The sequence below is a fragment of the Epithele typhae genome (genome assembly GCF_022376455.1).
Source record: "Epithele typhae strain CBS 203.58 chromosome Unknown BXZ73scaffold_65, whole genome shotgun sequence".
In the NCBI taxonomy this organism is placed as follows: Eukaryota; Fungi; Basidiomycota; class Agaricomycetes; order Polyporales; family Epitheliaceae; genus Epithele; species Epithele typhae.
Window position 1 is genome coordinate 137,923 of NW_025954256.1, and position 21,983 is coordinate 159,905.

Consider the following 21,983-nt stretch of genomic DNA (forward strand, 5'->3'; position numbering starts at 1 on the left):
GCTCCGGCCGTATATATTGCTGAGGCGAGGATGTGACGGCGGTTCCGGGTGCTCCGCCAGTGGAAATTGTCTCGGAGCGCGTTGCCTTACCGCAGAGCTTCCAGGCCACATCATACATGTGCGCCTGGGGCTGCCGAAACACGCGTACGGCATCGAATTAGATCTTGTGCCGTACGGATGCGCGAGTTCGCGATGAGCGTGCGTTTGAACGTTTGAACGGTGCTGTCGCACCCCGGGTGGATCGGACCGGAATCGGACCTCACCCGTTGAACTCGCCAGACCACTTCATGTACCTCCGCCGTCACTGCAGATCTCCAGCAACCTGCAAGCCACAGCACTCTCAATAAAACGATTCTCGGTGCAGTCCGCCTTGGATTCAAGGAATTACTTTCTACTTGAGTGTGGTGCCGGGAGCTCGCGACACAGTCGAGGACCTTCAAGCTTCAACTCGCATACGGAGAACGATCGAGACATTAATGATACATGTGATGGGCCCTTCGAGCCACCGATTGCGAGACGCGATGTCGACTCCATCCAACTGACTTCAGATTGAACCCTGGGATACTACGCGATGCTCAGCAGCTGAAGGTACGCCGGCGATAAGAGCGGGACGAACCTGGTGGCCGCCTACGGAGTCGGGGCGAGGAGCGTGACGGCGGCGCAGGCCGCCGAGCAGGTGCCCAGCGCTGTGTTGCAGCCGACGATGACGGCGGGGATGCCGAGGCCGGCGGTGACGGTTCCGAACGTGAAGCCCGCGCCGGCGTAGCAGGCGAAGGCGAGGGTGTTGCAGCCTGGGGGCATGCGTCGATACGCGTCCGACGCACAGAACAGAGGCGGGGCACTCACCGGTCTGGCAGATGCCGTAGAGGGCGGGGCCTGCTTGAGCCCCGGTAGCAAGGAGGGCGGCGGCGAGGAGGGAGGAAAGCTTGAACTGCATGGTGGTCGAGTGTGGGGAGTAATGTTAATGAGGATCAGAAGGACTCTGAGGGGAGTGTTTATACGGTTCTGTGCCCTCAGCGGGCGACCAATGGAAATCCTTCCGCGCTACTCGAGGATGACATGATGGAAGCACGCCGCCAGCTTCCTTTGCCGCCAGCGGCTTACCGCAGCACATTCATCCAGGCCCTCTGCGCCCGGGGCGAGAACGGCATCGACTCGGATGTTGCACTGCGCGGATGTGCAAGTTACGCATTTGGAGGTTTGAACAGTGCTGTCTCGCCCAGATGGAGCGTACCGGAATCGAACCTCGCCCGAGCTCGCCGGGCGCTGTGCCGCTCTGCAGATCATCGATAGACAAACAAACCACAGCACTCGAACAGCGCTGGGGTCATTCACTCTTGAGAACACGATTCTTAGTACGGCCCGCCTTGGATTGGTTCAAGGAAGCACTTTCTCAATCCCACTTGAGTGCGGTTCAGCATCCTGCGACTAGTCTAAGGACTGTCTAAGCACGCGAACATGCTGATCTGTCGCTACACAAGTCGCATGCCATCCTGCTGGCACACGACACTTCGGAAACCCTCTCTCCCGCCTAGTATCAGCACTGGCTTCAGAACTCATGTCGCTCAGTGCTTCCCAGACAGACACTCACGCTTCTCCGTTGTCTCCAAAGCTCGGCAAACGCCGGCCGTCTTCGCAAGGGCGACGAACAAGTTGACAGCAAGCTAGGTGAAGGCCGCTCGCGGCGGACTCGATCGCTGGGGGCCAGGACGCTCGCGTGACGCCCAGTTAGATGGCAGCCATAGAATGCGTGCGCTTCGGTCTGCATACGTACGTATGTACGCACATGCCCGTTCCGATGGCCGCTGCTCGCACCGCGACGGCGGCCGCACGCACACGCACCAGGGTGCAGAAGCGCCGCATGCGCACGAGGACGGCTATGTGGCCTGTAGAAATATTGGGGGGCGGCAGCGCTAGCAGCGCGAAGCGTACCGTTCGTGCGTCGCGAGTGAGCGCGCGCGCGTTCGGCGACGCGCGCTGAGATTCGGTTTAGTTGACTGAACCGCGTGCACGCGCCGGATCGCAGAGTCCCCTCTCCTAATCCACCGAACCGTTAAATACCCCAGGTCCACCGTTCTGCGCGCGCGGCAGTATCTGGTATATGGGCAGAGGGACATTGGGCCCTACAATACGAGAGACGATGTCAACTCCATATAGCCGACAAGTCTCGAACCCTGGGATACTATCACGATGCTCAGTAGTCGAAGGTACACCGTCGATCACAGCGGGACGAACCTCGGGGCCGCCTACGGCGTCGGGGCCAAGAGCGTGACGGCGGCGCAGGCCGCAGAGCAGGTGCCCAGCGCGCTATTGCAGGCGGCGATGGCGGCGGGGATGCCGACGCCGGCGGTGACGGTGCCGAAAGTGAAGCCCGCGCCGGCGTAGCAGGCGACGGCGAGGGTGTTGCAGCCTGGGGGCATGCGTCGATACGCGTCCGACGCACCAGGACAGAGGTGGGGCACTCACCGGTCTGGCAGATGCCGTAGAAGGCGGGGCCGGCGCTGGCTCCGGTGGCGAGGAGGGCGGCGGCGAGGAGGGAGGAGAGCTTGAACTGCATGGTGGTCGAGTGTGGGGAGTAATGAGGGTCAACAAGGGCTCTGAGGGGAGTGTTTATACGGTTCTGTGCCCTCTGCGGTAGACCAATGGAAATAGTGCCGCGTTACTCGAGATGACATGATCGAAGCACGTCGCCAGCTTCCGGCGCCGCTAGCGGCCTACCGCAGCACGTCCAGACCCTCTGCGCCCGGGGCTACCGAAGCACGAGAACGGCATCGACTCGGCTGTTGCACTGTACGGATGTACGAGTTGCGATGAGCGTGCGTTTGAAGGTTTGAACAGTGCAGTCGCGCCCAGACGGAGCGAACCCAACGTTGCCCGAGCTCGCCGGGCGCTGTGCCGCCCTGTAGATCATCAACAGACAAACAAATAAACAAACAAACCGCGGCCCTCAAACTCTGCTGCCACACGACACTCCGGGAACCCTCTCTCTCGCCTATCAGCACTGGCTTCAGAACCCCTCATGTCGCCCAGTGCTTCCCAGACACTCACTCCCTCCTCTCCATTTCTCCAGAGCTCGACAAACGCCGGCCGTCTCTGCAAGGGTGACGGACTTGACGGCATGGCCGCTCGCGGCGGACTCGATCGCTTGGGCCAGGACGCTCGCGTGACGCCCAGCTGGATGGTGCTTAGCTGCCTGAACCGCGTGCACGCGCCGGACCGCAGAGTAGCCTCTCCTAATCCACCGAACCATTAAATACCCCAGGTCCATCGTTCTGCGCGCGCGGCAGTATCTGGTATGTGGGCAGAGGGACATTGGTACTGCCTACAATACGAGAGACGATGTCAACTCCATCCGACCGACAGGTTTCGTTGAACCCTGGGATACTGACGCAATCCTCAGCACTCCAAAGGTACGCCGTCGAGCAGAGCGGGACGAACCTAGTGGGCTGAACGCGAGCGTTCTACGGGGTCGAAGGGAAGAGCGAGGCGCAGGCCGACGAGCACTTCTCCAGCGTGGTCTGGCAGGCGACGAGAGCGGGGGGGACACCGAGGCCGGCGGTGAAGGTTCCGAAGGCGAAGCTAGCGCCGGCGTAGCAGGCCACGGCGACGGTGTTGCAACCAGCTGGGGACATCCGTCGATACTCGTCCGACGCAGCAGGAGGGTGGGTCGGTCGGGGCACTCACCCGTCTGACAGACGTCATAGGCGACGGAGCTGGCGCGAGCTCCGGTGGCGAGGAGGGCAGCGGCGGCAAGGAGGGAGGGCTTGAGCTGCATGATGATCGTCGAGTGCGGGTGTCAACGCTGGTGAGTATTTGTATGTGTGCGCGCGGTCGGGTACCGATGGAAATCACTGTCCCGGAGCGCGCCGCCTTACCGCAGCACTACCAAGCCCTCTGCACGCGGGCTACCGAAGCATGAAAACGGCACCGGATCGGATGCGCTGTAACGACAGTGTTTTGCGGAAGCGCGAGTTTGCGATGAGCGTGCATTTGAACGTTTCAAGAACCCGGGGCTGTCGCGCCCGGGTGGACCGGACCGGGATCGAACCTCGCCCGTTGAACTCGCCACGGACAACTTCATGTGCCGCCGCCGTCACTGCGAAACTTCAGCAATATAGCGAGCCACAGCACCCGAACAGTGGGGTCATCGACTCTCGGTAAAACGATTCTCAGTGCAGTCCGCCTCGGATTAATTCAAGGAGTCTCGCAACACAGTTGACTCGAGGAACTACACGTAAACTCCGACATAGGGAGAAAAAATCGAACTCTGGGATACAACGCGACGCTCAGCAGCTGAAGGTACGGGCCAGCGACCAGAGAGGGACGAACCTCGTGGGTCGGACACGGGACGCCTACGGGGTTGGGGCGAAGAGCGTGACGGCGGCGCAAGCCGACGAGCACTTGCCCTGCGCAGCGCTGCAGGCGGCGACGGCTTGGGGGGCGCCCGCGCCGACGACGGTGCCGAAAGTGAAGCCCGCGCCGGCATAGCAGGCGACGGTGACGGCGTTGCAGCCTGGGGAGCGGGCGTCACAGTCGATACTCGTCTGACCCACCAGGACGGAGGGGCGGGGCACTCACCGGTCTGGCAGACGCCGTAGAGGGCGGGGCCGGCGTGGACTCCGGTGGTGATGAGGGCGGTGGCGGCGAGGAGAGAGGAGAGCTTGAGCTGCATGATGGTCGAGTGTGGGGAGTAGTGAGGGTCAACAAGGGCTCTGAGGCGAGTGTTTATACGGTTCCGTGCCCTCCGCGGTCGACCAATGGAAATCACCGTCACGACTACCGTAGCGCGCCGCCTTACCGCAGCGAGCACTTCCAGGTCGTCGGCGCCTGGGGCTACCGAAGCACGAGAACGGCGTCGAATCGGATGGGTTGTGCGGACATCGTGCGGACGCGCGAGTTTGCGATGAGCGTGCGTTGAACATTTGAACGTTTGAACGGTGCTGTCGCGCCCGGGTGAAGCGGACCGGAAGCGGACCTCGCCCGAGCTCCCCGGACGTCTTCATGTCGACTGCGTCAGAACGAACGAACGAACGTACCGCAGCACTCACGCCATTCCGCTATTCCGCTCCTGCGTATGAACCACATGCCGGGCCTGTATGACAAGCTCAGGCATCCATAGTCGAAGGTTCAACGTTCAACCCGTGGCAACACGCCGATCCTGAGGCTTCTGAACGTCTCTCATGATGCTATACAAAACGTTCCTACAATCTAGCTGCACAGCACGCGGCGTCTTCGTTTCCCTCCGTTCGCACCCATGCGCTGAGCATCTTCGCCTGTTCCTCGAGAGTCTTCGCGATCGAAGGACGAGCGACCAGCTTCTGGTGCCACCTGTCAAACGGCCGTGTCAGCCGCGTCAAACAGAACAAGCGCAAGCCAGGCGCTCCCGCGAATTCTCACGCAAAGAACGCCGGGTACTCCTTCTCGACGTCGACGTCCTTGAGCGAGATCACCATCGCCGCGTGGTTCCAGGTGATGAAGGACGTGTCCGCGACCGTGCACTTGCCGCCTCGCGACGAGCCACTCCTGCGTCGCGAGCACGCCGTCGAGCACGCCGAAGATGTGCTTCGTCTCGTTCACGTGGCGCTCGATCGCGCTCGGGAGCTTCTCCGCGTGCAGGTGCGAGAACCAGAACGCCTGGCCGAAGTACGGGCTGCGCGCGCGCGGGAGGCGTGGGGGGAGATGTCCTCGGTCAGCTCGGTGTGAGGGCCCGGTGGGAGAACGAGGGACGCACCCCTGGCCGGAGGCCTGGAAGAAGAGCCACTGGATCATCTTGTAGCGGTCGCCATCGTCGGTGACGGTTCGGTGTCGTACCTGTCGACGAGGTAGAGGAGGATCGCGTCCGACTCCCAGAGGGCGAAGTCGCCGTTCTTGTGGTCGACCAGGGTGGGGATGCGGCTGGCCCGTTCGGGTTGAGGGCGGTGTGCTCCGCTCCCTTGTGCTCGCCGTTACCAATGTCGAGGTACTTGGACTCCTAGGTGAGGCCAGGTGAGGCCGAGCTCTTCGAGCACCATGGCCACCTTCCTGTTTGGGGGAGCTCGGATCAGTACCAGAGAAAATTGGGGGAATGTGGATTGAAAGGTGCGCACCAGCCGTCAGTGGGGCCGCGAAAGTGGTGTGGAGAGTGAACTGCTTGTCGTGAGACATTTGAATTGAAGATGGGAGTGAAGTGAAGATGCGAATGGGTCGGAGAGTATGTGAAAGACGACGAGCAGCTCGCAATAGCATCCGTTGCCGTAGCTTATTACTACCGGCAGGGGCAGATATATGTAGCATCCGCGATAGCCGCCAGTGAGCGCTCGGAGACGCGCCCCCAATCTTGCTTGGGTCAAACCAACACAAGATTAATGCCCTCCGCTCTCTTCCTAGACATCAAGTCCGCGTATCCGGCAGCCTCCCCCGAACGCCTCTACCACAACATGCGCATGCGCGGCATCCCTGAGGAGTACGTCGGATGGCTGCAGGTGAAGCTGGCAGGCCGCACCACCACCATGGTCTTCGACGATTTCACCTCGGACCCCTTCCCGATCGAAAGCGGGATCGATCAAGGGTGCTCTGGCTCCGTCATCTTTTACATCTTCTACAACTCTGACCTCGTCGACACTGCAATCATCGACAACCGAGAGCTGTCCCCCGGCTGTATGGACGACGTTTATGTGCTAGCTGAAGGGGACGACTTCGAGAACGAAGAGGGAGATGGCGCGCACGACAAGCTGGACGAGGTGATGACCAGAGCGGGAGGGGGTTTCGAGTGGTCGCGGGACCACAACTCAGAGTTCTCAGTGGACAAGTTCGGCGTCCTCAACTTCACACGTCGTAGTGGAATGGGTGTGGGGCCCCCGCTTCGCCTACGACGTGGCCGCCTCCGACGGGACGACCTCCTCATCCCAGCTGCACCACACCATCGCTTCCTCGGCGTCATTCTCGACTCCCGCCTTTCCTTCTCCTTCCACCTCGCCATGGTCGTTGCGAAAGGCGCTGCGCTCCTGAACCTCTTCCGGCGCCTCGCCAAAGCTCGCTTTGGGTTCACACCGGAGATGATGCGCCGACTCTATCTCTGCGCAGTCCTCCCCGCTCTTCTCTATGCTCTCGACGTCTGGTTTACCCCCATCCGGGCAGTGGGCTGGAAGACAATGCGGCATGGTTCGGTGGGTATGGCGGAGGAGCTGGGGAAGATCCACCGCCGCTTCCTGCTCCTGATGACAGGTGGCATGCGGTCAACCCCGACGGCGGCGATGGAAGCCCACATGGACATTCTCCCCTTCCCACTCCTTGCTGATCTCTTTTGCCACCGCGCTGCAGTGCGCCTACGTACTCTCCCCTCTTCACACCCACTCCACACCCCCGTTAGACTAGCTACAAGCCGAAACATTAAACACCATAGAACCCCCCTCTACGAGCTCCTCAACGCGTACACTGACCACCTCCCAGACAGGGACTCCATGGAGACCATCATCCCCGTCCGTCACCACCCCCGGTGGCGGGCGCACCACAGGATCAGCGTCAAGGCGTCAAAGAAGGAGGCGACAAAGGACGAAGAACGCTGGGCTACGCGCTCGGGCATTCGGGTTTATTCAGACGGGTCTGAGGTCGACGGCGGGGTTGGGGCGGCCGCAGTGCTGATCATCCCAGGCAAACGCCCTCGCACCCTCCGATACTTCCTTGGCCCCTCACACACCCACACGGTTCCGGAAGCGGAGGCGGTAGGCACCATCCTCGCCCTCGCTCTCATCCGCCAAGTCTGCCACCATGAGAAGCGTGCGTCGATCGCACTCGACGCCAAGGGGACGGTCGAGTCCTCTCTCAAGTCCGACTCCGGCGCAGGGAAGTACCTGCACGATATCTTTCATGCGGATTGGAAAGCACTCCGAGCGCGACACCCGTCGCTCCGCCTCACGCTACGTTGGGTTCCCGGCCACATCGATATTCGGGGGAACGAGCTCGCTGACGAGGCAGCAAAAGAAGCGGCCAGGGGCCGCGCATCGCCCACAAAACACCTTCCCCCCTCCCTCCACGAGCCCTTACCCATCAGTTCGTCGAAGACGAAGCAAGTGTTCCGCGATCACCTCAAGGAGAAGGCGAGAAAAGCGTGGAAGGCGACAAAGCGTGGGGCGGCGATGCAAACCGTGGACAAGTCCTTGCCGTCTCGGTCCTTTCTCAAACTCGTCAAACACCTCCCGTGCCGCCACGCGGTCGCACTCTTCCAGCTCCGCACTGGCCACGTCGCGCTCCGAAAGCACCTTACCACCACCACCCGGAAGGGCGGTGCGGCTTGCCCCGTTTGCACAGAGGCGGACGAATCCGTCCGGCACTTCCTCCTGGAGTGCCGTGCCTTCGAGCCGTGCCGCGCCATCCACTTCGCTCCGCTCGGCCGTAACGGGCGCACTCTCAAGAAGCTGCTCGGGACGCCGGAGGGCCTCATCCCCCTCTTCGGTTACCTGGAGGAGACGGAGCGTCTCCGCGCGGTGTTCGGATCCCTTGCACCGCCAGAATCACTAGCCGAGGCTCTCGAGGCGGAGAAGAAGAAATCGGAGGAGGCCGCCGAGCGACGCTGATCCCAATGGTCTCACAAGGTAGGAGTACCCTGTCTACTGGCTTCGGCCTCCGCTCTTAGTGCTGGTGTCCGCGTCGTCGAGCTCCCCCTTCCACCTCTCTCTCTCTCTCTGTCTCGCGCGCGCTCTCTCTCTCTCGCGCGCGCGCTCTCTCTCTCTCTCGCGCGCGCTCTCTCTCTCTATAAATATATGCTCCTCTTGTCCCCGTTCTCAGCACTCTCTCTCCACATCTTCCTATGCACTATGCCCCAGGTCCCTTCGTCTCTGCCCCGGTATCATGGTCTCAGTCTCTTACTGTACATACGATATATACCTTACCCACACTCCAACCGGCCGCCCTCCGTACTGGGCCCACTCTAGGCCAGCGCGGGTACCGCCCCTGCATCTCTCCCGCCCTCCGGGGCACTTGTGTAGTTGACGCCTGCTCTCCCCCGAGTCGAGAACTCAGCCTGATCGCGTAGATTTAGCTTTTGTACGGTACGCCTACCATAGGGCTCTGCCCTCGAGGGCGTTAAACGAGGACGACAAAAAAAAAAAAAAAAAAAAAAAAGATTAATGCCCGTGGCGGTCCCGAACGCGGACGCGCTCGTCCTCTATGGCGGTCATAGAATGCTCGCGGGCGACGAGCAGAACAGGAGCCTATTTCGCTGGTGAGACAGCACCTCGTCCCACGGCCACACGGCACGTCGGAGGATCGCGACTAAGAGGCTTGTGGACAGGTTGGTGAGCTGCAAGGCCAGCAGCACGAAGCATACTGTTCGCATATGAATGTGACTTTGCCAACAGAGATTCGGTTTGGCTCGCTGAACACGCGCCTCGCCTCGAGCCGGCCGAACCTTTACCTCAAGACCATCGTTCAATCACTCGCGCGTGCGACACAGTCAAAACTACAACTTTTATACGGGAAAACGATGGGGATATTGGTACAAACGAAGGGCCTCCCGAGTCACCGATTGCGAGACACGATGTCAACTTCAGCCAACTGACTTCCAAACCATGGGATACTGGCACAATAGTACTCAGCAGTCGAAGGTACGTACGCCGTTGATCAGAGCGGGACGAACCTCGTGGGCCGGGCGCGAGCCGCCTACGGAGTCGGGGCGAAGAGCCCGATAGTGGCGCAGGCCGCGGAGCAGGTGCCCAGCGCGGCGTTGCAGGCGACGATGGCGGCGGGGACGCCGAGGCCGGCGGTGACGGTTCCGAAGGTGAAGCCCGCGCCAGCGTAGCAGGCGACGGCGACGGTGTTGCAGCCTGGGAGCGTGTGTCGATACTCGTCCGACGCACTGGCAGGAGGGAGGGGCAGGAGGGGCACTCACCAGTCTGGCAGATGCCGTAGGCGATGGGGCCGGCGCGAGCTCCGGTGGCGAGGATAGCAGCGGCTGCGACGAGAGAGGAGAGCTTGAAGAGCATGGTGATTGAGTATCGAGTGCGGGGGTACACGATGGGGCGGGGACTGGTGGGGGTCGACGGAGCTCTGAGGCGAGTACTTATACGGTGCCGTGCCCTCGCGTTCGACCAATGGAAGCCACCCCAACGACGACAACGTCATTCGAGCTCGAGGATGACATGGAGGAGGTTGGGATAGAAGCGCGCCGCCTTACCGCAGCACTTCCAGGCCCTCTGCCCCCATCGCGGCCGAATTGGATGCGCGCGTTTGAGATGAGCGTATTTTTCGACGTTTGAACAGGGCTGTCGAGCCCGGGTGGAGCGGACCAGAATCGAACCTCGCCCGAGCTCGCCGGGCGCCTTCTTGTCCCGCCCGCGCCGACGTCACTACAGATTTTATCCGGCTATCTCTCCCGTAGAATGTCGCTTTACGTTGGCATTTTAGTGAGTTGTATGTTCCTGGATTTGTTTTCACCAATTAGCACCTCCGTCATCTGTGCTTCAAGGGATACAGTATTCCCGAAGGCACCGTGTTCGGCGTTGCACTAGGGGGCCGATCTGCGTGCGATTGGATTCTGCGTCCCTAGAAACGCAGGCAGTTGTATCTCGAGGTCACAAATTTTTGTATACATTAAGAATGATATATGGATACAGCGCCATGATACAAGTGTCGATGTAATGAGTGTGGACATGATGTTAGAAGCGAGCGATACAATCTGAACACAGAACGACAGAGCGTAGCTTCTCAGTGAAATGAGCGAGAGCGAGTCTTCAATGAATTATGGGTGGGATAAACGAGCGTGAGTGTTGAGTTGCGCAAACGAGTGGTTATGGTTGCGAATGATCGTCATGTCGACGTGAGCGAGATTGCAGAGCTCGAAAAGCCTGGTGTGCACGATGAGCTCGAGGTGAAGACGCGCGGATCAGGCCTTCTCGAAGGCTAGCCGAAGGCCGCCTCGCCCAAGTCCGCCCTGAGTGCGCGAGGTTCTAGAGACACGCACCATGGATAGCCGTTTAAGCCCGCACCGCGCTCTTCCAGTACTGCTTGCTAAGATCCACGAAGTGCTGAAGGATGAAGTCGCTGTCAAGCGGATACCAACCGCCGTGCTTATCCAGGTCATGACCGTCATCGAAGAGCTGGACGGCCTGAGGGGCGCCGTCCTCGTCTATACCGTGACGCCAGATCATCGCTTCAATACCTTGTCCCCCACGCGTCTCGGGGGTGATGCGACATCCAAGTCCGTACACGTTGAGCTCCCCCTTGAAGGCCTCGAAGTACTTCTGGAGCTGTAGGCGGAGATTGTCGCGCAGCTTGTCCTCCACGAAGAGGATGACCCTGCTCGGCTTACCATCGATGTCAACTGCACAGACCAGGAACTCGGGAATAACAAAAGTAGCACGACCCTGGGAGCGAGCGGCGACGAAACGGTTCAGCGAGTCGGTGGAGATCCTCTCCGCGAGGGCGGCCATATGCTCGTTGTCGGCGACGATTCTGTCTTTCATGCCGTCGACCATCGACCGGAGACATGCCAGTTCCTCGCCGGTCAGTTCTACCTCTTCACGAACTTTGTACTGGGGTAGGATCTTGAAGGAGCCCCAGCCAGAGAACGCGTAGAAGAGTAGCATAGACACGATCCCGTCCACACTGCACTCGTACCTGATCGAGAGGAGTTTGATGATGCGGATTGCGGCCCAGATCCAGGGTGGAGCGCGCTCTCTGAGCTCTTCGATAGTTTGCTAGGTGTGACGGCTCAGATACCCGTGATTTCCAGGAGTAGTACAGGATGCATGCCGTGTTTAGATCTGGCGGCATCGGGATGGTTGAAGCTAAAGAGTGGCAGTGTCAGTCACGAGCATTCTTTTGACATAGCTGAAAGCGGGCCGGTCACCGAAGTCAAACCATGGCTGAAGACCTGGCGCCCAGTTCACTCTTGCCCCACCACCACCACCACCACCTCACTCCGGTCTGCTCAGTCACCCCCATATTTCTCTACGATGTCGCCCCACGTCGGCGGTATGTTGATATACGTAGCCGGGTTCCTCCTCTCCCCAGAACAGATCGGTCACCTGTGCATCAAGGGATACGGTTTGTCGGAAGGTCTGGTCAACAACCGCGACTCTCCCGTCGACGCCGCATGGCACCAATTCTACGTCTACAAGACGCAAAATCCTACCGGACTGATTCCGATGTTCCGCAAGAACAGTCACCTTCTAGACGAGGATCTAGAGGGCTTCATTCTTACTTGCCGTGTCGCCTTCATCAGACCAGGTCTCAAGGAACCAGACTTGTCACTAGACAAAGCGTCCACGGCCTGTGCCGATTTCTGGTTCCCGCCCTTTCTCCGTGGAATGGACGAGTTCAAGGGTGTCCGATACGTCCAGTATCGAGTCCCGATGCGGCTGGGATGTCGTACGTTCTTCTTCTCATGGACCGCGTCGTCCCTCCAGATTCGATCACACCACGTCAGCACCCAGCTTCATAACTGACATTGACGATGCCCGCACGCGCAATAAAAACTCCCAACAACCTGTTCGGAGACGTCAACGATGGATGGAGAAGGCGAATGGGGGGCTGTTCATACTGGTACGTCTCTTGCATCATTGGTTTCTCGAATACACTTCTAAGGAGAGCAGCCCCCACCACTCCCCGCGCAGTTCGTCTGCAGCGATCCCAGTGGCCCGTCGAACGCATCTGTTGTACGTATTCCTCCCGCCTTCATACACTGCACATTTTGACGTCACACTGTGTTACCAGCCTACCGCAATGCCGCGTAATCGACTGCTTGAATCCAACCGGGCCATCTTGTGTTGCTAGCCATGACCATCTCCTGTTAAGTTGTCACGTATTATATCGCACTGCATTTGTTCCTCCATTGTCGCCTCCTCCATCGAAAACCCGCTTCGCGGGGACGTTGAAGCGAGGGAATTCGAGATTGAACGCTTGAACTCTGAAGATCTGATAGAGCGTCTTCACCAGCACCCACTGTCCCCCCGATATCCTCAGATTGTGGAACTGCGGCGTCTGCGATATCCAACACGCCCTCGACCGAGCCCAAGTCGCTCGTCGTTTGCCACCTGCGCGACGACGATCGCACGCGAGCCGGGTTGGGACACGTTCGCGGTCTTCTGTTTTTCACGCTCTCTTGCACCTAGGAGAGATGCTGACACCGTGCGCGAAAACCTCCGGATGGGCACGTACGAGTACTCTAAGGGCACGTGCGTCCGCTCGCTGGCTCGCCAGACTGACTGACGTTGTGCACACACGCGGTTCAAGCACACGAAGGGCGGGCTGACGCGCGCTGAGCTCGCGCTCAATATCTCCGCCCATCGATCGTGGCGGCGCTCTGGAGTTCGCTCGCAAAAGGTGCGTGCACTCGCCTTCGTCCGGATTCTGTTTGCTCGCGTACTAACATCGGCACGCGCACAGTGCGCCTACAGGCGTGCCACCCCGATGGGACCCCGTATCACTCTAGGCGGCACGCGTTCGCGCCGCGCGCGCGGTCACCCACACACCTCCCACTCGCGAGTGCACGTTGTTGTAGTCTGTTTCCTACTTTATAGCGGCGATTAGCCCGCTACAGCACCAGCAAATGCTGATCCGCGGCCAAGCTTGCCACGACCAGAACTGTCCGTACAAAAACGCGAATCGCCTTCTCGCGCTAGTCCTGGCACTCCTGCCCTCATCAGACCTCGTTGAGACTGCGCTTGAGCTCACTCGGCCCAACGTCACCCCTTCCATTCGTCCTGCGGTGTTCACCGTGGGACGGCACCTCACCCCCACGGCCACAGAGATGCGGGAGCGGAGGACGAATGGGAGGCCAGTGGAGAAGTTGGCGGACTGCAAGGTCGGTAGCACAACGCGTGCCGTTCGTATGTGAACGTGCTGTTGGCGATGCGGCGCTGAGATTCGGTTTGGCTTGCTGAACACGTGTACCACAGGCACACATACGCGCCTCGCCTCGCCCCTTGACGATTCTCGACTGGGCCTCACTGCCGAATATTGACCTCAAGACCATCGTTCCGTCACTCCTGTGCGCGATGCAGCAACCATGTATACGGGGAAAGGGATATTGGCACAGACGACGAGCCACCGACCTCGAAACACGATGTCAACTCCATCCAACAGACTTTCGAATTTTGGGATCTAGCACGATGCTCAGCAGCTAAAGGTACGCCGTCGACCAGAGCGGGACAGACCTCGTGGGCTGGATGCGAGCTATCTACGTCGAGGGAAAGAACGTGACGGCGGCGCAGGCCGCCAAGCAGACGCCCAGCGTGGCGTTGCAGGTGGTGATGGCGGCGGGGACATCGACGCCGGCGGTGGAGATTGAGCCGAATGTGAAGCCCGCGCCGGCGTAGCAGGCGACGACGCCCTTGTTGCAGCCTGGGAGAGCGCGTCGAGACTCGAGACTCGTTCGCACCAGGACGGAGGCGCAGCCGGGCCACTCACCGGTCTGGCAAATACCGTAGGCCATGGGGCCGGCCTGAGATCCGCAGGTGGCGCGGAGGGCAGCGGCAGCGAGGAAGGAGGACAGCTTGAAGTGCATGATGGTCAAGTGCGGGGAGTTTAGTGAGGGTCGACAGGGCTCTGAGACGAGTGTTTATGTGGTCCTGTGCCCTCTGCGGTAGACCAATGGAAATCATCCCGCGTCACTCGAGGATGACACGAAGGAGGTTGAGATCGAAGCACGTTGGGTCCCGGTGCCAGCGCTGCCACCTAACCAGAGTACCTCCACGACCTCTGCCAGCCCATGACGCGCTGACTCCCGAGGCACGAGAAAGTCCTTGAGTTATTACATATTATATCCATCTACTCCTACAATCATCGCCTGCAGTACCAGCTGCGAAGGCTGAGTGGGCGTGCTAAGCGGTTTCTATTGATAGTGATACGCCTCAGCTTGAGCTTGACTGGCTTGACCGTTGTGTGCACTTTTGTCCTCAGCTCTTGTCAGTGAAGTTGGCGCTTTGAGGACTTCAACGTTCAAACATTCCGCTGGCCTTGATCTGGGATTGTACATACATGTACTACTACGCCCCATCAAAAATTCCACATATACAGTGTCCCACGGGTCCTTGAGACACCACGGGTCCTTGAGACAGACCGCGATGACTCCTCTTGTACATGCTTACAATTGTTGAAAAAATGGTCTTTCAGTGCACAATAATGCACCTTGTAGTTAGAGTAATGATCCCAGCTGATTCCAGAGCCGGTTGAAATCATGAGAATATGTTTTCGCATTTCCGAGTGTGTGAGCAAACTTAAATGGCATATCATCAAGAGTATGGAAACATCCCGAACTCCGGAAATGCGAGGCATGACTTCCATTAACTCTAGCTCTCTCTCTGCGAGATTTCAAGCGATTATACCACAGGGCTCGTGATGCCGGGCATGTCCCGGGATTCCGGGGTCAACGGCGTCTGTTGGGCCGACATACACCTAGTACCATGTGACACTCTCACACGGTGTCGCGTTGTCAACTTGTGCTGCGTCGACTGGCCTCTCCGTGTCCTGCATAGAAACCTCACCTTGAATGAGCGAGCTACATCACAGACTCGAACTCCGGTGTGATGGGGACGAGGAGGAGGACGGCATCGAGCACCACGACCGCGACTCGGATGGATCAAGTGACTAGGCGCCAAAGCGCTCCGTGGGAGATCTATGATCTATTGCCCGAAATGGGCCGTCTCAAGGAGGGGTGGGTGCGGACTTCGGGACCATATGTCATATCTTGTCGAACTCGTCTCTCGCACATCGTGTCCGCCCGAAAATATTCATCGAGGTAGCCACTATGTAGAGCTATGTAAATGCCAAAACGTGGTGGCCACCGACCCGAAAACGCAGAAATATCGGCCGGAATGTTTTTCGCGTCTCAAGGACCCGTGGGACACTGTAATCCCATGCAACGATTCTCAGCGGATTCTGAATCCACGTTGCGACGCGTCCTGTGACATATGCCACGTGATCGCGAATCAACAGTTGTTTGCCTATTATGGGTATTCTCTCTCCCCCGCCACCACCACAGATCCTATCGTATGCCTTCATGCCTTCATGCCTCACCCATCTACATATGCTGTAATACCGCTTCCATTTGGCCGGTCATCAACAGCAACAGTCTCTAGTACCTTTCCTCCCGGTGTTGGTCATCCACCAGGGCCTTAGCGCTTTGTTAAAGATTCGCCATGGCCGATGCTTCATCGTGAGTCTTTGCTTGAGTTTTAGTTATGCATTGTTGTGAGAACTTTGGTGGTGGATTCGCGGTTGCCATGAGAGTGCTCCAGGAGTGTAAAGGCCACTTGGGGCTGGGTGGTATGCGGTCTTTGTTTACAAGCGCACCGCAGGACACGAGCACACATGCTACCATGTGCTGTCCAAGGGGGGATGTGAACATCAGTTGACTTCGGTATTGCAGGGATGACAGCGATACCGAGGTGGTGCGTCGTCCATTTGCGGGGTCGCTGGGTCGCACTTACATGTACATAGTCGTCCCAGGTACGCCACGCGCCGCGTTACGACGGCTCGGACGACGAAGAGGTACAATCAGCTCGTCGAACGAACCTCCACCCGTCACCCTCGGTAGCATCTTCCTCCACCACAAGCACCTCTATTCTTCGTCAGCCTGTGGGTTTCAAGGCTCCTGCAACTCCCCTCGTTATCACTCCCACCCCCGGTATCCTCCCAGCACCAGCTCCACGTCTCCCCACACAGGAGCAAAAGAAGCAGACATCGAAAGGAAAGGGAAAGGGAAAAGAACGAGACAAAGGCACGTCCACTTCTGCTGCCCCCAAGCCCCCGGATGCTGCGACGACGCCGTACCATAGTCTTCCTGGCGTGCGGACGGCGTTTCGAGTACAGAACTACAAGAAGGGCGGGTCTGTCGTCGGAGGAAACATCGCCGCACCTGCGGGGCCGTATGGATCTGCATTTCGAGCAGAGTTGCATCCTCCTGTCGTTGCTGCCACATCTACTCCCAGCCCTCGACCACCCCACAATTTGGAGACTATCGGGCAACCTGCAGCATCCACCGGGCCGAAACCATCTTACTATCGCTATGATTACGACCGGCAACGCGTACCGTCGTTCTCAGCGGCCGCCACCCTCGCAGCAGCGCCGACGTCTTCTCTCGCACCCTCATCCGCGCAACCACCCACTGCGCAGAACTCCCGTCCATCGCCCGCCTCCAACTCCCGCACGAAAACCCCGGCGCCAGGAGCCGTTTCTACCTCCAGTACCCCATCCCAACAGAATGCTGCCAACCCCATCCCAGCAGGTCGCCCCGCTTCCACCACTCCTGCATCTCCGCCTCACACCTCCGACACCGACCCCAATTTTGACATTGGCGACCATCCACAGTCATGTCCAGCCCCCGACTCGGCGCCCAACCCGGATCCCTACGCTATCCCCTCGACGTTCTCGCACGACCCTAACCGTGAAGAGCGCCGCAAGGAGAAAGAGAAAGACCGTCGGGATCGCCGCGCACACTCGCCCGGCCCTCGATCACGTTCCCACCGGCGCGAGCGCGCGCAACAGTCACCACCACCCCGAGTGTGCCGCGTACTCACACTGCTCATCGAGGACAAGCGCGTGCCAAATGCGGAGGGGGAGTTGGCGGAGATTCGGGTGCCGCTGAAGCCTGCGGAGGGTCCCGACGGCGGGTTTTGGGCCGACGCGGCGGAGGTGGCGAAAGAGTTGCAGAACAGTCCTTCTCGCATTGATGGTGAGTGGACCTCTTGGTTCTCGCAAGCGTGCGGGAGGTTTATGGGAGTACATTGAAGGTCGGGCGAAGATCTACACGCTACGGGGGAAGTTCAAGCAGTACTTCCTCCGGCTGCCGACGGAGGGGGAGAAGGACTTGAAGACTGCCAATCTGAAGGTGACGGCGGACCGCACACTTGAGGTTTATGTTGAGGATGTGAGTGTATGCGCCTACCAGTTCATCGTTCCCCACTCACGAAGTGTCCAGAACCCACCTCCTGCCACTGCTGCAGCTCCTCCCCCGGTATCTGTTGCTGCCCTTCCTACACTTGTTCATCCCCATGCCTCGACTCCTCAGCTTTCTTATGTCCTGCCACATGCTGTCATCCCCCCAAATGCTGTCGCCCCTCCACATGCTGTCGTCCTTCCACAAGCCACCGTCGCCCCACCTGTAACTGTGCCCTCAACTGCAACTATTCCTCCGCCTATCTCTGTCGCTCCACCAGCGACTGCTCCCGCGACGACTACCCACACACCTATGTCTCCATGGAGAACAGAGCGCTCTTTGCTCACTCCCGATACCGACTCGTTCCCTTCCCCTAAGAACCCTTACGCTCAAGTCCAGCATAGGAAACGGGAGAGCCTGTCTAGTCTTTTCAGCATCGACGATCCTTCCTCTCCTTCAGCACAACGTTCCGGCTTCGACACTACTTCCCTTGGCACTTCGCTCTCGAAGAGAGCGCGCTCCGCCAGTATGCAGTCCATGATGTCGTCCACATCAGCTGTGCAACAGGACCCACCGCAACGACAAGACACAGCCTCGCCCACTTCTATGCGTTCTCCATCCGTTCGGCCTTCGCAGTCCCATACTCCTTCGCAAGACTTCTCATCTCCGCCCCCGCCTCAATCGGAGTTCGGAGACGATGTTGCCTCGCCAGCGTCGTCATCTCCTGCGCTGTCCCATGCTGTACCTATGGAGATCGTTCAGCCTTCACCCCGCATTCAGGTGCAGCGAGAACTCCCTGCTTCCTTCGCTCAGAGTGCCGTCACAGCCGATCAATCCGCTACCTGGGCAGCATATGGTGGGGCGCCTTCCCCGCCAAAGCGGCAGAGGGTGGCGGCAGTCGTTCCCCACCGCCCTGGACCCATTGTGGTCCCGCGACAGAAAACACCCCCTCAGCCACGACCGAAGTCTCCACCGCAGGCCTCGTCGAGCAATGCGAATTTCTTCCAAAGTCATTACAGAACGTCGTCGGCGTCGTCACGCACGGCTTCCGGTTCTTCAGGACCCTCGTCTGGCACCTCGATGACGGGTTTTGCTGCGTATGCCGGGGCAGGTGCCTCGTCTACGACGTCGAGGACTGCGTCGTCTTCGAGTCAGGCGCCACTCAGCGGGTTTGCTGCGTACGCCGATACGTCGAAGACACCGACGAGCTCCTTCTCGAAGGCAAGCACCAGCACGACATCGTCTTCCTCGTCCGGCTTCTCAAGATTTACAACCTCAACTGGCTTCGGTCAGTCGTCATTTGACGCCTCCCGGAGCCTCTCGGGAACCGGACCCCGACCAGCTCCCACCAGCCAGCCATCCGCCCCATCCCAAGCGCCCCAGCCGGCGCAGATGCCAACCAGCATCGCGCCGTCCGCGATGTTCAACAAGCCGACGCTCTCCGGCACACCCTCGACCGAGCTCGACTCGATCGTCGTCCGGCACGTGCGCGAGGTGATGGCGCGCGAGCCGGGCTGGGACGCGTTCGTCGCCGCGCGCGCGCGCGAGGTCACGATGCGCTCGCAGCTCGCGCAGTTCGCGTACATCCGCCGCGCGCTCGACCGCTTCGTCGGCACCCCGACCCCGCCGGACCTGCAGGGCGCGGGGGGCGTCGCGGTGTCGCGCCAGCAGGTGCTCACCGCGCTCGGCCAGAAGCCGGCGCAGGCCGAGGTCGCGCACGAGATCTGGGAGCTCGCGCGGCTGTACGGGGAGCGCGGCGTGCGCGGGGAGGACGCGCGGGTGGTGCGGATGCTGGACGAGGTCGCGCCGGTCACGCCGCAGATGCACGCTCAGCAGTTCCTGAAGCTGCTGAGGGACGTCCACCGGCAGTGGGAAGAGGCGCACCCGGCGTAGGAACGGGTGCTGGAAAGCTGGGCGGCTTGTCGAGGTTATCTGCTATCGTGCTTGTTGTTTGCTCTCTGATAAGTATTCCGACATGTTGTACGTCCCATCATGCTGCACATTTCATCCCGCAGAGTCGTTTTAGGTGGCCCACAAGCCTGAGGTATATGCATTCCCACGTTCTCTCGAGTGTAAGCTCCGCAAGCAGGGGCAGGCCGAATGTGCAATGGGGCTTGATCGATGGAGGTATACTCGTGAGTCATAATGCATAAGGAGGTGGACCCAGGGGCTTCTCCGGGTACATCTATCCCTCTCACTCGCACTCACTCACACATACACACACACTATCTCCTCGACTACCTCTCTCCCAATGTCGCCTACTCTGCCCCCGGAGCTGTATGACCTCGTCATCGACCAGGTTGATCCTCTCGACACTCTCACCTCCTGTGCCCTTGTTTGCCGGCAATGGTGTGGCAGGGCCCAATTCCGCCTGTTCTCCTCCATCAGTATCCCCGTCCCAACCGGGAAGGATAACACGCAAAAGGATCCCAGCGACAATTTGCGCTCCGTGCTCTCCACACACCCAGCCCTCTCACTACCAACTTCGACCCTTGCTCTCAGCCTCGAATCCGACGACCGTTCAACCTATGATAAAGATATTGTAGAGGACTGGACAGTCCGATTCCCCAACCTTCGGCAGATCATATTCGTCGCATCTTCCACAATGCCCTCCTTGCTTCCCCTCCCGCTTCTCGTATCAACCCTTCGGCGTTTGCCTCGGCTATCTTTCAACACCCTGACCCTCCGCGGCGTGGACGTGACATCAACCTGCGGTGCTGCCAGAGCCGTCAACGTCCCTCAAAACGTGGAGGATTGTCAGCTCCCCTGTATCCTCCATCTCGCCGCGGATTTTCACCACACAAGTTACCTCAGAGGCACCCCGAGTGTAGGACGCATGAATGCCTGCGCGCTTCTCGACGAACTCATCCGACACCGCCTCCTCTCGCGCGAGTCCTTGATCACGTTGGACTTGCCTCAGTACTGGACCCTCTCTACGATAAAGTGGGATGCATTCGACGGGAACTTCCCGAGCCTGCAGCACTTCAGCGTGCTGCTCAGCCACTCGCAATCCCTCGACTCCCTCCATGACGACGATGGAACGCGTACGTTCCCGCTGCCTCTCTTCAACCATCCTACCTCTGACCCGCATCCCAACAGACGAGAACACGCGCCGCCTCTTGGACGCGCTCACGGGCTGCCCGAACTTGCGCTCCCTCCACATCATCTACGGCGAGCCCGAGCGCCGCCGCGATTGGCACACCGTGCGCGACAGCGCGCTCGCGTCGCCCGCGCTCGTCGACATCCTCACCGCGCACTTCGCGCGCGCCCGCGCGCCGCACCCGCGCCTCGAAGAGCTCCGGCTCACGCTCGCGTACGACGGCGAGGACGTCGAGGACGTTTGGGGGCACGCGCGCACGCTCCCGCGCCTCGCGGCGACGCTCGCGGACGGCGCGCGGTACCCCGCGTTCCGCCGTGTGCGCGTGCGGAGCCTGGTCCCCGCCTCGTTGGAGTACCGGGCTTTTGCACGCGCGTTGGAAACGCCGCGAGAAGCGTGCGCGCGCCTCTTCGAGGTGTTCGCGGAGCACGGAGTGGAGGTGGAGGTGGAGGCAGGGTACATGTGGGGCGACGACGGAATCCCCGACGAAGTCTACGAGGACATGTGTGATATCTGGTATTAGTGGGGAGGGATCGTCCCTCTGAGAACACGGGACTTCGACATGGTTGACCAGGGAGAATGCTGTAGTAGCGCATACTTCGGCGCGCCTGAACGCTAAAGAGACATTATATGGCACGTTGAATTCACTGCGTCTTTTGGGATTGAATACGGTCGCAGCGCGCGTAGGAGTCCATCCACTGCCTCACGGAAACGCCCTACCGCAGGGTGCCCGCTCACAACGTGTTCGCTCCTACCGACCCCCAGCAGGAGAGTAGAAGGCGAAGGCCGAGCCGCAGCTGTGGATCGCTCAGTTTGCGAGCAGTCCTGATCCTTGGGTTATCCTGGACGCGCGCGCAGGTCATCGTGAGGCGCGGCCCTATCCTGCATGCATCACGTACTACATCTAGTCTACACGAGGATCGCCTCATAGACGGCCCCGATGTTTATCCTAACCCGAACTTCGAAGACGTTACACAACCGCCCACGGGACGCGCGATCATAAATACTGTTGTACCCGCTTCCATGCGCGCG

General features: G+C 59.8%; 11 protein-coding genes across 11 annotated transcripts; 4 read left to right on the top strand and 7 right to left on the bottom strand.

Annotated features, from left to right (window-relative positions):
- Positions 1-627: 627 nt before the first annotated feature.
- BXZ73DRAFT_105426 (uncharacterized protein) lies at positions 628-937 on the bottom strand (the record flags this gene model as incomplete). The annotated part of the gene is made up of 2 exons (XM_048016248.1): positions 628-791; positions 847-937. The coding sequence occupies 2 exons, from the start codon at positions 935-937 to the stop codon at positions 628-630; spliced, it is 255 nt and encodes an 84-aa protein (XP_047873743.1).
- Positions 938-2,246: 1,309 nt separating this feature from the next.
- On the bottom strand, positions 2,247-2,557 carry BXZ73DRAFT_105427 (uncharacterized protein; the record flags this gene model as incomplete). Its single annotated transcript, XM_048016249.1, has 2 exons — positions 2,247-2,410; positions 2,467-2,557. The coding sequence occupies 2 exons, from the start codon at positions 2,555-2,557 to the stop codon at positions 2,247-2,249; spliced, it is 255 nt and encodes an 84-aa protein (XP_047873744.1).
- A 904-nt stretch (positions 2,558-3,461) lies between these two features.
- Positions 3,462-3,775, bottom strand: BXZ73DRAFT_105428 (uncharacterized protein; the record flags this gene model as incomplete). Its single annotated transcript, XM_048016250.1, has 2 exons — positions 3,462-3,622; positions 3,685-3,775. 2 exons carry the CDS (start codon positions 3,773-3,775, stop codon positions 3,462-3,464), a joined length of 252 nt encoding a protein of 83 aa, XP_047873745.1.
- A 577-nt stretch (positions 3,776-4,352) lies between these two features.
- On the bottom strand, positions 4,353-6,144 carry BXZ73DRAFT_80745 (glutathione S-transferase; the record flags this gene model as incomplete). Its single annotated transcript, XM_048023336.1, has 10 exons — positions 4,353-4,513; positions 4,579-4,666; positions 4,976-4,997; positions 5,049-5,092; positions 5,253-5,328; positions 5,398-5,435; positions 5,482-5,650; positions 5,732-5,811; positions 5,964-6,034; positions 6,087-6,144. The coding sequence occupies 10 exons, from the start codon at positions 6,142-6,144 to the stop codon at positions 4,353-4,355; spliced, it is 807 nt and encodes a 268-aa protein (XP_047873746.1).
- Positions 6,145-9,636: 3,492 nt separating this feature from the next.
- On the bottom strand, positions 9,637-9,959 carry BXZ73DRAFT_53238 (uncharacterized protein; the record flags this gene model as incomplete). The annotated part of the gene is made up of 2 exons (XM_048020963.1): positions 9,637-9,800; positions 9,866-9,959. The coding sequence occupies 2 exons, from the start codon at positions 9,957-9,959 to the stop codon at positions 9,637-9,639; spliced, it is 258 nt and encodes an 85-aa protein (XP_047873747.1).
- Positions 9,960-10,949: 990 nt separating this feature from the next.
- BXZ73DRAFT_105432 (uncharacterized protein) lies at positions 10,950-11,561 on the bottom strand (the record flags this gene model as incomplete). The annotated part of the gene is made up of 1 exon (XM_048016251.1): positions 10,950-11,561. One exon carries the CDS (start codon positions 11,559-11,561, stop codon positions 10,950-10,952), a length of 612 nt encoding a protein of 203 aa, XP_047873748.1.
- A 369-nt stretch (positions 11,562-11,930) lies between these two features.
- Positions 11,931-12,422, top strand: BXZ73DRAFT_80747 (uncharacterized protein; the record flags this gene model as incomplete). Its single annotated transcript, XM_048023337.1, has 1 exon — positions 11,931-12,422. One exon carries the CDS (start codon positions 11,931-11,933, stop codon positions 12,420-12,422), a length of 492 nt encoding a protein of 163 aa, XP_047873749.1.
- A 1,733-nt stretch (positions 12,423-14,155) lies between these two features.
- On the bottom strand, positions 14,156-14,482 carry BXZ73DRAFT_105434 (uncharacterized protein; the record flags this gene model as incomplete). The annotated part of the gene is made up of 2 exons (XM_048016252.1): positions 14,156-14,319; positions 14,386-14,482. 2 exons carry the CDS (start codon positions 14,480-14,482, stop codon positions 14,156-14,158), a joined length of 261 nt encoding a protein of 86 aa, XP_047873750.1.
- Positions 14,483-17,502: 3,020 nt separating this feature from the next.
- BXZ73DRAFT_23077 (uncharacterized protein) lies at positions 17,503-17,851 on the top strand (the record flags this gene model as incomplete). Its single annotated transcript, XM_048017666.1, has 2 exons — positions 17,503-17,650; positions 17,709-17,851. Coding segments are annotated over 2 exons (291 nt in total), but the record flags the coding sequence as incomplete, so codon positions are not given.
- Positions 17,852-19,246: 1,395 nt separating this feature from the next.
- BXZ73DRAFT_53149 (uncharacterized protein) lies at positions 19,247-19,747 on the top strand (the record flags this gene model as incomplete). The annotated part of the gene is made up of 1 exon (XM_048020949.1): positions 19,247-19,747. The coding sequence occupies one exon, from the start codon at positions 19,247-19,249 to the stop codon at positions 19,745-19,747; it is 501 nt and encodes a 166-aa protein (XP_047873752.1).
- A 358-nt stretch (positions 19,748-20,105) lies between these two features.
- BXZ73DRAFT_105436 (uncharacterized protein) lies at positions 20,106-21,474 on the top strand (the record flags this gene model as incomplete). The annotated part of the gene is made up of 2 exons (XM_048016253.1): positions 20,106-20,898; positions 20,954-21,474. 2 exons carry the CDS (start codon positions 20,106-20,108, stop codon positions 21,472-21,474), a joined length of 1,314 nt encoding a protein of 437 aa, XP_047873753.1.
- Between the last annotated feature and the right edge of the window lie 509 nt (positions 21,475-21,983).